The 13199-nt window shown below is 48.9% G+C and overlaps 1 protein-coding gene across 2 annotated transcripts in view; it reads right to left on the bottom strand.

Annotated features, from left to right (window-relative positions):
• Positions 1 to 373: 373 nt before the first annotated feature.
• The window catches only part of ASAP2 (ArfGAP with SH3 domain, ankyrin repeat and PH domain 2), a 203414-nt gene continuing 190588 nt past the window's right edge, over positions 374 to 13199 (bottom strand). For both annotated transcript variants that reach the window (XM_030920466.1, XM_030920467.1), the window contains 4 exons: positions 6269 to 6318; positions 5555 to 5643; positions 4988 to 5110; positions 374 to 2808 (listed from right to left, as the gene is read on the bottom strand). In XM_030920466.1, coding sequence (XP_030776326.1) covers positions 2734 to 2808; positions 4988 to 5110; positions 5555 to 5643; positions 6269 to 6318 — 337 coding nt within the window. In that variant the 3' untranslated portion in view covers positions 374 to 2733. The remainder of the gene's footprint in view (positions 2809 to 4987; positions 5111 to 5554; positions 5644 to 6268; positions 6319 to 13199) is intronic.

Raw genomic sequence — 13199 nt, 5'->3', positions numbered from 1 at the left:
CATTCAGTGACAAACACTGGAGGCCTGCCTGAGGAAGACTGATGACGTGTTCAGTAGTGGCTTCCCAGTGACGTGGGATCACTGGCATGGACCTCTCTCCGGCAGAGGTGTGGACAGGAGACCAGGATTCATGCTGGTTTGGAACAGTGACATTGCCAACTTAAGACACACAAAGTAGATTTTCACAAGTGTCTGGTCAAGATAACATGCTGGCAAACCACAATTCTCAGAGTTAAGAGAACCTTAAAGGATTACCGCTCATGCTAAGAGTAGTATATAAAGGATCTCATGTACAGTATGATAGTGTACTTTTTTAAAGGACTGTCAATATATAAAACTTTAAAGATTAAAAACATTAAAAATAAAACCATGCCCATTTAAAAGTATTTTATTTTTTTCCAGTCAAATGACTAGTTAACAAGAAGAGTAAACTTATTAAACATGCTCTAGTTATAAATCACTGCATTAAGGACAATGAAAATAATCAATTTTGGTTATACAATATATACAGTTGTGCTGCAACCAAAGTAATCAGGTGAATGAACTGAATATCATACATCTCAAAATAGCATCCTAAGCTGCATATTATGTTATCCACCCCTTAACAGATCACACAGTAACTCTTAGTCTGTGTACATATTCTGAGCCATCATCCCAGATCTGATGGAAAATGGCATGCAAAATGCCAGAATTCTGCAGCTGCAGTATGTGAAACATAAACTTTAAATATAAATAGATATCTACAATGTTTTTCTTTCTCTGTTACTTTTTTAATTTGCAAAGAGCAAATAACTAAGAAAGGATATTAGCAGGGACGTTAATATAATTTCTCCTCTGTTAAGAGTACTATTAGTTACTGCACAATAGCACCAAATTGTAGACTGGAAAAATATTTCCTAGATATTTATGTACCAGTGAACCTGATAGATTAGTTTGGGACTGGAGTTCTAATGTTGATATCTATCAACTTTATTCCTTATATAGCTGGCACCAGGTGGTCAAAGGCTGACTATAAAATACAGATGGAGGAGGATTGTTAAAATAGACATAAGTGCACTGTGCAAAATACATCTGTTCACTTAAATCTATGAGAAAATTAAATGAAGGGTTCAAACAACAGAATTAACAATCAGTGAAAACAGATGTAGTGCTTTAAAAAAAACAAAAAACTACAGATCTAACACATTTTTACCCAGAACTTCAAAAGGCAAAAAGCGATTGCTATACATCATAAAACATTCCAGTTTGTTCTGTCTTCCTTTGTAACAACAAAAAAAGTACAATGCCAAAAACAAAAACAAAACAAAAAAAAACCTCTACACGTAGAGTCTTGCATAATAAAGACAAGCTGCTTCAATCAAATGTACCATCACAACAAATGCAGCAACAGCACTGCTGCCCCACTTTCCAAGCCTACACTCAATTTATTCCTTTACTTGTGTTAAAAGTCCAAGTGGGCATCACAGGCCTCTTTATTCTCAGCCAAAATGTCCAATATTCCTACTATGAATCTCACCCTCACAATTACTAAATAGAGGTATGACAGTCAAGTTCATTAAACTAATGAGTTTTGGTTTTATAATATACAACCTAATCCCCCCTACTACCACCCCAAGTAGCTTAAGAATGATATGATGGCCTTAAATAGTAAAAACTGGGATGTTTGGGAGTATTTTATTATCTGGGACCTATATATTTCTGATATGTTCTTGATTATAAACAGATGGACAGATTCGATTTCAAGACAGTGTGACTACCATTCCTGTTGGAGTATTATATAAATACAAGACACTAAACTGAGTCAACATTCTCATGGGCTAGAAGGGAAGGCAGTGGTACACTCAGCAGGAGACAGCAAGTGATGGGTGAATACAGCATGGTCTGCGCCACAGAATTCTACTGTGTACAGTTGCTTTCTGTGTGATCAGCAAGTTCAAGAAGGCAAATTCTGAAACATCTAAAGCATATAAACTAATTTAAAAGAACTGTTTTGCAATCCATCATCCTTAGTTTTTAACCAAATTCAGGAAATGCAGTTTTATATAACCTGGAACGGAATGAACTGTAGTTACCCTACGTTGTCATAAACCATCAGTAATTTTGTTAAGTATGATTGTTCACAACAGGTTATACACACATGCAGAATATAGTGATAGCTGCAACCTCATAAATTAGGGCTAGAAAGTACAATGCTAATGTGTAAATTTCCAAGTTGTTTTTTAAACACTGGGTGGATTTCAAAGTAATACGTGTCTTTAAAGGTGAACTGATGGCATTTTATCGAGAAAGTCCAGAGCTGGGCTATGGACTTCTGAAGCAGCAGTTGACTGGCCATCTAAAATAATAATTGTGCTAAAGGTCACCACTCCAGAATTGGGCCAAGGAATGCAGGAAGAGTTTATTTCCAATACACTCAATGCAAACATTTTTAGGTTTAGCGAATTCCGTAGAGGCAGGATCTTGACTATGTATAACAGTTAAAATAACTTTTCAGTTCACCTGTTGGGAAATTCAGTTTTTCCTAATAAATGCATAGCAATGTTTCGTGAAAACCACAAATTATAAAAACAATTACTGATATGTAAAAATTGCCTCAGTTTTTAAAACAGAGCAGTGGCATTAGAGAACATGGGCTACCGTACAAACAGTTCATGAAACTGGTTATCTGGCAAGAGTTTTGGTACCAACAACAAAACAGGAACGTAACTGTTAATGCTTTTGTTCAGTAGCAATTCAGTCAGCGATAAAGTGCACAAATGACACTGGGAATGCGCCTTTGCGACCAGGATCTCCATCAATGTGGCCAATCTGAAACGGAAAAAAGTGTAGGTTGCTATTAAAATTCCAAATGTTGGTGGCAACTTTGAAGGGCATTACATAGAGCATTTGGTGGAAAAAAAGCACGATTGGTTCAGAAGACTCTCTTCCGACAAGAAATTACTTGGGCAAAACATCCAAACGATTTTTGTCCTTTTTTCCTCACCACATTTCAGATAGTGCAGGCCTCTCCTGTGTAAGGAGCTCTTCCCAGCCGTGCCTCAGATGTTCACTGGCGGGGATGGCCACCCTCACCTGTTCCTGGGAGGCACACAGGTCAGCTCTCTGACCGCTACTCCCCGCTGGCCTTTTTTGAATGAATGAATGAATGAATGAATGAAGCCGAGTGTCACAAGTTTGTGAGCTGCAAAGTCACCGAAAGTGGCAAAGGTATAAGTTGGCCCCATTTCACTGAGTCAAGCGCTTGTGTAAGGCTTCACTCACTCTATCCACTTACGTTCGCTCTTGGGTAAATTATATCCAAGTGTGATCTCAAGAGTGTAAATGATGTAGGCAAATAAAAGGCTAAAAACAGCCAAAATATGAACGGTGGGCTTTTTGCGGAGTGGTGGGGGGTTGCTGTGGCTATGGGCAACTTCTGTTTTCTGCTTTATGCCTCTATTTTCCAGTTTTGGAAATGAGCAGGTATTTTCCACATGGCTAAGCCTGTGGTCAGGCTGGTGCCCTGTCCAGATGGTGAGTTGTAGGCAACCGTGGGAGCTGGCTGGCAGGGCTGGCTCTGTGTGCAGGTGGGTCTAGTGGGTGTGTGGATGGGAAGGGGCAAGTTCGGGTCCTCACGTGCTCTATGCAGCCAAGCTGAGCACTCTCCTCACCAGAGTCCAGGTGCTGTGGCCCTCTCTGTGCCTGTGCTATAGTGAGGCTGATGGTAGGAACTCTGGATCCTCCCTTTATTTATTTATTTATTTATTTATTTATTTATTTATTTAGAGATGGAGTCTGGCTCTGTCACCCAGGCTGTAGTGCAGTGGCGTGATCTCGGCTCACTGCAACCTCCCCGTTGAGGGTTCAAATGAGTCTCCTGTCTCAGCCTCCCGAGTAGCTGGGATTACAGGTGCCTGCCACCACGCCCAGCTAATTTTTTGTATTTTTAGTAGAGAACCATGTTGGCCAGGCTGGTCTCGAACTCCTGACCTCAAGTGTTCCGCCTGCCTCGGCCTCCCAAAGTGCTGGGATTATGGGGGTGAGCCACCGCACCCAGCCCACAGACACTTTTAATCCATTAAGGGCAAACAAGGCCACAGGAAAGAGCGGTGAACCCAGCCCTGCCAAATGAAGGCAGTGCTGCCTGACCCCGAGAGCTCACAGCGCCCCTGGAGGCTGAAGACGTGCAGTTTCAACACTAGTGGGAGCTCTGCGAGGGACAGCGACTAAAGACAGTGTCCAGACTCCTTGCACTTGACAAAGCAGTTCCCTTAAATCCTGTGAGTTCCCAGCTGAACTGTCCGCTCTGAGCTCAGATGCGGAGCCACGCCACTTGCGTCTGCTGTGCGGTGGGCTCAGCCTGGGGCTGTCTGCCTGTGCCCCATTCAAACCGGTTCATCCACTGCCCTCACTGTATACAGCTGCCGCTTAGTGGGTGCTCACCGGATCATGTGCGCCAGACTGTGTGTGTGAGACCCCCTTTCACAGATGATCCCACTAACGCTTAACGATAAAAGCAACCAGCCCCAAGCCACCAGCCCGTGAGGGGCCAAGTCTGAATTCTTAGGTGGCCGGCACTCATCTTGTTCCCATACCCTGCTGGACGCCTGGGCGGCCACAGCTCATTTCAGGACCAGACTCACGCCTGGGGCTCTGCGCTCTAGGTCAGCTCCTTCCAGACACCCGATCCCACTAATCCAGCAATGGGGGGTGATGACCTAGAAACTCAAGGCCTCAAAATGAAGGAGTCTCACTTCAGGCCCTCATGGGTGCTCTGGAAACTGCACCCTGACAGGGAAAGCAGCCACCATGGGGAATATCAGGCCTGCTCAGAAGTGGGTGTCCATGGAGGAAGCGATTCCTGAGGATGCCAAGGGGCAGAGGCACCAGGAACTGTGTCTGCACTGCTCAGGCTGAGAAAATCTCACCTGCGAGCCAGTCTCTCCAGCCAGGTGGGCAGGGATGCAGCTCAGCCCCCAGGAACCTCCCGGGCCCACCCCTGACTCACCCACCACTCCTGGTCCTCCTCCCCATCCACGATGATCACATCCCCCTCGGAGAAGGTTAACTCATCGGGGTTGTCAGCCACACAGTTATAGAGCGCTTTCACCCGCTTAGGCTTCAACTTGGTCTGTGTCAGGAGAGGGAACAAAGGTTAGCGTGGCTGCAGCCCTCAGCTCTCAGGGCAGACAGCTCAAGCACCCTGCACCCCCCGGTCTCAGGAGCCCCGTACCTAGGCCTGAGAAGCCTGCAGATGCCAAGGTGGGGCAGGTCAGTACAGCTCAGGAACCAGGGAGAGAAAAGGGAAGAGCTCCCCACCAAGCAGAGAGAAGGGGCCAAGGGCTGGGAAACAAAGCGGCCGGGGCAGGGCACTCTGAGTGGGCCCGTCCTGGAGCTGCGATGGGAGGGCCAAACCCACCAGCTGCCAAGATCCAAGCAATCAGGTACCAAGAAGACCCCTGTCCAGCCCCCAACCAAGGGAAGAGGGGAAGGCTTGCTTCCCCTGAGCCCTTGTGAAACCAGCTGCACCCTCCTGGCGAGAGCAGAGGGGCAGGAAAGGGAGCTCGTCACTTACTGCCTGAGACTTCCTAGGCATGGGTGCAGGGGGCTGCAGGACCATAGCATTGGACAGAGGACCCAGAGCTTCTGTTGCAGAAAGATCCACTGTAGGGCAAAAATGAAGCAACTTAAGACATGCCATCAATCATAACCATGAGATGTAAACAATGTACAAGCCACAGGGTGTGTCTGAAAGCAGGTTTCCCCCCAGGTGTTCTCATCTGTTGAGGGAAAAGGGAACCTTCTGATTTGGATGCAGCCCTTGCAGAGCTCGTGTGGCAGCCAAGTGTTCCCCAGTGAGCCCGCCCTGTCAGCAGGAGGGGACAAGGTAAAGGGCCCCAGGACTGAGCTGCTCAGGAGCAGGGGTCTCAGAGGCCAAGGGAGCAGGGAGGATGGCAGAAGGGAAGGAGGGAACAAGGCAGGAGGGAGGAGAAAGGCAAGGAAAAGGGGGAGAGGAGTGGGGGGGTGGAGGAAGGCAGGTGGCGGAGGAAGAAGGCATGAGACTATTCGGGAGAGGAGGAGAAGGGAGCAGGGGAGGAAGGCAGGAGTGGGGGAGGAAGGCAGGAGTCGGGGAGGAGGGCAGGAGGGTGGGGGGGAAGGGGGGCAGAAGGGCTGTGGGAGGGGAGACAGCTGGACCCTCCCTCAGGCCTGACCACCTAGCAGGGAACGTCCCCCACACTGCCCCCATGGATCAAGCAGAAATAAACTCAGTCCCAAATTAAATAATTACCAGGTACTCTTGGTTGGCCTTTGTTGGTCAGTGGGGTGGACTTGTCAGCCCTACAAAGACAGGGAAAAAGTAGATTTACTGCTACCTGAGGGCACCTGCCCCTTTTTCATACCCTTTTATCAGAGAACCTTCTGAGTTCAAGATGAAAGTGTGTAAGGTGATTTCCTCCACTGTCACTCAGCTCTCTTTTTTATGGGAAAAGGAAGAATGAGAGGCCCTGAGAAAGTGCTAGATCCAACGTTTCTGATCCTAAAACCAGGGCTTTTCTGGAGCACTCTGTCCACGTGAGCCTGCCGATGGCCAGGGTCTGGAGCAATGCTGGGCACTGGCCCCGCCCTGAGTCTGCTCAGCCCCTTCCCTGCCTTGGTCCCATCTACACGAAAGGGCGGGGCTGAACCTTAACCTCAGGCCCAGATGGCTCTGCCAGGATGGGTCCGATCACCCTGAATCAGTGCTGTCCATGCCTCTGTGGTCCCTGCTTCTGGGAACTGATGTGGCTGACCATGGGCTCAGGCCCCATCCATGAGCCTCTGGGCCAGCATGCCCCAAAGCCACAAGGCGGAAGCACATGAGTGAGGACGTGGTTCTCAGGGCCGCAGACAGGGGTCTCTCTGTTTGAACCTGCCACTTGGCAGCTCTGGGTACATGGGTTCTGGAGAGTCAGCACTTTCATCTGCAAAAGCTGTGACACAAGATCCGCCAACTCCAGAGCTCAGGAGCAGTGCCATGAGTGAGGACCGCTGGCTTCAGTTCCCCCGTGGATCTCCTGGACCTAGCATAAAGCCAGGCACAGGACGGGGGCTGGAGAAGCAGAAGAGGAAGACCAGGGAGGAAGGGAAGGCAAAGATGGGATTCTTTCCACTGTACGGGAGTCCGTCGACACTCCCTTTGCTGCTCGGAATGAACCCTGTCTGGCCTCGATGCTTACAGTCCCAGAACGAAGGGAGAGAAAACATCACATGGGTTTTGCTCATACTTTGAAGGAACTGAAAAGGAACTTTGTTTTATTCCATAAAGACCCCTCCCATTGGACCAGTCTGGCCATTTGTTTTCCATCAATGTCTCTGGGTGTAAATGTCTCAGCAGACATCATGACACTGACCAGGCTGACGCCCTTGCCTGCAGTCATCCCTAACTACAGAACACTCGCAGGCCTGATCCTCTGAGACAGCAGTCAGCAGACTTTCTTTAAAGAGGCAGCTAATAAACTTTTTAGGCTTTGTGATTTTTTTTTTTTTTTTTTTTTTTGAGATGGAGTCTCACACTGTCTCCCGGGTTAGAGTGCAGTGGCACAGTCTTGGCTCACTGCAACCTCTGCCACCCGGGTTCAAGCAATTCTCCTGCCTCAGCCTCCCGAGTAGCCGGAATTACAGGTGTGCACCACCATGCACAGCTAATTTTCTGTATTTTCAGTAGAGACGGCGTTTCACCATGTTGGCCAGGCTGGTCTCAAACTCCTGACCTCAGGTGATTCACCCACCTCGGCCTCCCAAAGTGCTGGGATTACAGGCGTGAGCCACTGCACCCGGATTTTGTGTTTGTTTTTTGAGTCAGGGTCCTGCCCTATTACCCAAGCTTGAGTGCAGTGAGGCAGTCAGTTCACTGCAGCCTCGAACTCCTGGGGTCAAGTGATCCTCCCCCTTCAGCCTCCTGAGTAGTTGAGACTACAGGTGCACACCACCATGCTTGGCTAACTTTCAAAATTTTTTGTAAAGACATGGTCTCACTATGTTTTCCAGGCTGGTCTCGAACTCCTAGTCTCAAGCAATCCTCCTGCTTCGGCCTCCCAAAGCTCTGGGATTACAGGTGTGAGCCACTGCACCCAGCTGGCTTTGTGGATTCTAGCATCTCTGCTGCAATTATTCAACTCTGCCACTGTGGCGTGAAAGCAGCCCCAGACTGCATAAACAAACAGGTGTGGCTAATGTTCCAATAATATTTTATGAGCGCTAAAGTGAATCTCACACAGTTTTCATGCACCATAAAATATCCTTTTGATTTTTTTTTCCAACCAATTATAAATACAAAAGTCATTCTTAATTCTTAGTTCATGGGCCCTAAAAAACAGGCGGCAGGCTGGATTTGGCCTGTGAGCCCTAGTTTGCTGACTCCTACCCTAAGAGAAGAGGTATGAAAATTCACATTTATACCAGAGACAAAATTACTGGCGGTGGGGGAGGGATAGTATCCTTTACAAAGAGGATGCACCAGCGTATTCCTTTAGAGTAAGAACTCCACTGGGCACTGGCAGCATGATTCCGTCCATCCTCATCTGTCCTGGGTAGCTCTGGATGCACCAGCGTATTCCTTTAGAGTAAGAACTCCACTGGGCACTGGCAGCATGATTCCGTCCATCCTCATCTGTCCTGGGTAGCTCTGGATGCACCAGCGTATTCCTTTAGAGTAAGAACTCCACTGGGCACTGGCAGCATGATTCCGTCCATCCTCATCTGTCCTGGGTAGCTCTGGATGCACCAGCGTATTCCTTTAGAGTAAGAACTCCACTGGGCACTGGCAGCATGATTCCGTCCATCCTCATCTGTCCTGGGTAGCTCTGGATGCACCAGCGTATTCCTTTAGAGTAAGAACTCCACTGGGCACTGGCAGCATGATTCCATCCATCCTCATCTGTCCTGGGTAGCTCTGGATGCACCAGCGTATTCCTTTAGAGTAAGAACTCCACTGGGCACTGGCAGCATGATTCCGTCCATCCTCATCTGTCCTGGGTAGCTCTGGATGCACCAGCGTATTCCTTTAGAGTAAGAACTCCACTGGGCACTGGCAGCATGATTCCGTCCATCCTCATCTGTCCTGGGTAGCTCTAACCTCACTGGCCCTGCTTCCCTTTTTCCTACCAGTCAGATCTGAAACCAGGTAGAATCATGTTTGAGAGGAAACCTGTCCAGCTTCTCCCAGCTAGAACACTTCTGAGAACCAGGAACCTGCACCTCACAGCTGACATCCACGGTTCTGAGTCCCAATAACTGCTGGGAGCTGACGGCTCGTTAGCCAGAACTTCCACACACGATTTGTTCTCTTGAAAAACAGCAGCTTGGAAAGTGCAAATCGCAGGGCGTCTTAAGGCAGAAGAGAGTCCAGAAGCCAAGGGAAGCATGACCTGTGGCCACTTTGGTGTAGAGGCAGAAATAATTAGCACTGGAAAGCCCATTTATTACAGCATAATTCAGTAGCTGTTTAAGACTAGGAAGGCACAGATATGCATATTCTATTTTATTTTTTTTGAGATGGAGTCTGGTTCTGTTGCCCAGGCTGGAGAGCAGTGGTGCAATCTCAGCTCACTGCAACCTCCACCTCCTGGGTTCAAGTGATTCTCCTGCCTCAGCCTCCTGAGTAGCTGGGATTACAGGTGTGCACCAACATGCCCAGCTAAGTTTCGTAGTTTTAGTAGAGATGGGGTTTTGCCATGTTGGTCAGGCTGGTCTTGAACTCCTGGCTTCAAGTGATCCACCCAGCTTGGCCTCCCAAAATGCTAGGATTGCAGGTGTGAGCCGCCACGCCCAGCCCTGCATGTTATATTTTAAAAAGTTATCTTGCAAAGTAGCATTTAAAAAGTTTTGGGAGTCTTCTGGTTAAAATGGCAGATTTAAGTACATTTACTTCCACTTCTTCCCAAGGAAAAGGATTTTAAAAAATTAAACATAAAAGAGGTCAGGCACGGGGCCTCATGCCTGTAATCCCAGCACTTTGAAAGGCCAATGTGGGAGGACTGCTTGAGCCCAGGAGTTTGAGACCAGCCTGGGCAACATAAGGAGACCCCCACCTCTATAAAATATAAAAATAAATTAACCAGGCATGGTGGTGCATGCCTGTGGTCCCAGCCATGCGGAGGCTGAGGTGGGCGGATCACCTGAGCCCAGGAGGTCGAGGCTACAGTGAACCGTGATTGCACCACTGTGCTCCAGCCTGGGCGACAGAATAAAAGATAAATTACAGTCAACCTAGTTGACCTCAAGAATGGAATCCCACTCCAGCAGTGAGGAAGGCTCTGAAATACTCCTATCTGTCCTGTAGTGTCCCCAAAAGGCTCAGGACCCTCTGGAAGGGGAGAAAGGCAAGGTAGTAATTAGCCAAAAATCTGTTTAAGGAGCTCATGAATCCCTGGAATCTCGCCCCAGCTCTGATTAGTCTTAGCCGCTGCCCTGCTCAACCTACTAAGGACAGGAAGCTTCTATTCTTGGAGAGGGCAAAACAGAGGGTATCTGGATGGGGGACACCAGGTGCGGCTGTTGGGAGTATCTTGAAAAACAGAGGGACTAAGTAAAAGCTTAACTTTATTTCTCTACTCCTAAAAAAACTTCAGATGAGACAAGAGGCCCAGCCAGACCACTCCACAGGGACACTGGTGTGGGCGGCTCTGTGCAGGCTGCCAGTTTTTACTGCCTCACCTGGAGGGGAAACACCGAGCTTGCCATTTATAGGGAAAAGCCTGGAACCCACAGAGGTCAAAACGGTGTGGAGGCAGCACTCTCTGCACGAACACGAAAACTGCAACACACCCGCCAGCACCTTCGCAACCATTCTCAGAAGGAGGAGACTGAGAAATGATCTCAGGAAACAAAAAGAGTTTAACTTGAGGATTATTATATGAGAACAGGCATGAACGCCTTAGTAAAAGAACTGGGAGATAAACTCTAGAAAATCTTCCAGAAGACAGATTTTCAAAACAGGCAGGCAAGCAAAGCAGGGATGGCCATGAGAAGGTGGCAGAGGGCTAGCTGAGGATGACAGCTCGACTCCCCTGCACCAGGTGGCACTTCCAGCCCCAGCCTGGGAGGAGGGAGTGTGGGCATCCAGCCTGCCCCCCACAGCAACTCCTTCCCCTCAGAATTAACTCTGAGCCCAGGAGACAGATGGTAGAAGCAGAAGATCGGAGGGGTCTGGGTCTACCTTTGGGACTGGGGTACAACTAAGAATATGCACACTAAACTTAGCGTGAGCAGGAAGCTAACTTCCACCTGTGAAAGCATGGTGACGCTGAAGTTTGTCAGAGCACTTAGGGTTCTCCAATGAACACGGTGACACATTCAGAAGAAAGGCCAAGGAGTCTGACATCTGAGGAATAAGAAACATTAAAAGAGAGAACAAAAAACCCCAATATTTAAAGCATTAAAAAATCAGTGAAATTTCTCCAAATTGAAGGATGTAGTTTGTACCTTGAAAGTCTCTGTCATCTGTCTGGCAGTGCGGATGAAAACACCCACACTGGTACCTGGGGAGGCGCGTCACCCAGAGGTGAACAAGAAGGGCATGTCCGCAGATGGTGGCCCAACAGGAGCGTCCGAGCCCAGGTGGGAGGAGGAAAGCATCCAGGTGGCAGGAAGTGACAGCCCCCCTGAGCACCCAGTGGGGGTCCTGGAACAAGAGGCAGACCCAAACAGGGAAAGGCAGCTGCTGCGCAGAGGTGGCAGTAGAGAGGGGGAACCTGTTTCCTAAATAGACACCGATCAAGGAAGTAAAGATGGGAGCCAGACTGCTCACCCTCAGAAAGGAAGGAAGTATACAGATAAGAAGACAACTAGAAGAAACCCCATGGCGACTGTAAAGCATTGCCTTCCAATTTGTTACTGTTTTTCTTTTTTTAGAGCTAGGGTCTCTGTTGTCCAGGCTGGAGTGCAGTGGCACCATCAAAGCTCACTGTAGCCTTCTCACGGGCTCAAGCAATCCTCCTGCCTCAGCCTCCCAAGTAGCTGGGACTACAGGCGCGTGCTGCCATGCCTAGCTAATTTTTAATTTTTTTTTTTGTAGAGACAGGGTCTCACTATGTTGCCCAGAGTGGTCTTGAACTCCTGGCCTCAAGTGATCCTCCCACCTCGGCCTTCTAAAGTAATGCAGGGATGGGCTGAGCGTGGTGGCTCACACTGTGTCTGGAATTGGTGGGTTCTTGGTCTCACTGACCAAGAACGAAGCCGTGGACCCTCGCAGTGAGTGTTACAGTTCTTAAAGATGGTGTGTCCGGAGTTTGTTCCTTCAGACCCTCAGATGTGTCTGGAGCTTCTTCCTTCTGGTGGGTTCGTGATCTCGCTGTCAGGAGTGAAGCTGCAGACCTTCGTGGTGAGTGTTGTAGCTCTTAAAAGCAGCGCATCTGGAGTTGTTTGTTCGTCCTGGTGGGTTCGTGGTCTCCTTGGCTTCAGGAGTGAAGCTGCAGGCCTTCGCAGAGAGTGTTACAGCTCATAAAGGCAGCGTGGACCCAAAGAGTGAGCAGCATGCAAGATTTATTGCAAAGAGTGAAAGAACAAAGCTTCCACAGCCGGGAAGCAGACCCCGGCCGGTTGACCCCGGCTGGCTGGGGTAGCCTGCTTTTATGCCCCATCTACATCCTGCTGATTGGTCCATTTTACAGAGAGTTGATTGGTCCATTTTGACAGAGTGCTGACTGGTGCGTTTACAATCCTTGAGCTAGACACAGAGAGCTAGAGGGAAAAGTTCTCCAAGTCCCCACTAGGTTAGCTAGACACAGAGTTAGCTAGATACAGAGTACCAATTGGTGTATTCACAAACCCTGAGCTAGACACAAAGTACGGATTGGTGTATCTACAAAACCTGAGCTAGACACAGAGTGCTGATTGGAGTATTTACCATCCTCCGGCTAGACATAAAAGTTCTCCATGTCCCCATCCGGCTCAGGGGCCTAGCTGGCTTCACCTAGTGGATCCTGCATGGGGGCTGCAGGCAGAGCTGCCCGCCAGTCCGGAGCCATGCCCGCACTCCTCAGCCCTTGGGCTGTCGATGGGACTGGCCGCCAGGGAGCAGGGGGCGGCGAACGTCGGAGAGACTCAGGCCACGTAGGAGTCCACGGCAGGGTGGGCAGCTCAGACATGGCGGGCTGCAGATCCCAAGCCCTGCCCCGCAGGGAGGCAGCTAAGGCTCTGCAAGAATTTGAGTGTGGCGCCCGCAGACCGGCACTGCTGGG

This window comes from Rhinopithecus roxellana, chromosome 17, assembly GCF_007565055.1.
Source record: "Rhinopithecus roxellana isolate Shanxi Qingling chromosome 17, ASM756505v1, whole genome shotgun sequence".
Lineage (NCBI taxonomy): Eukaryota > Metazoa > Chordata > Mammalia > Primates > Cercopithecidae > Rhinopithecus > Rhinopithecus roxellana.
Note: the sequence above shows the minus strand (reverse complement) of the source record. Positions and strands in the feature narration are given on the sequence as shown.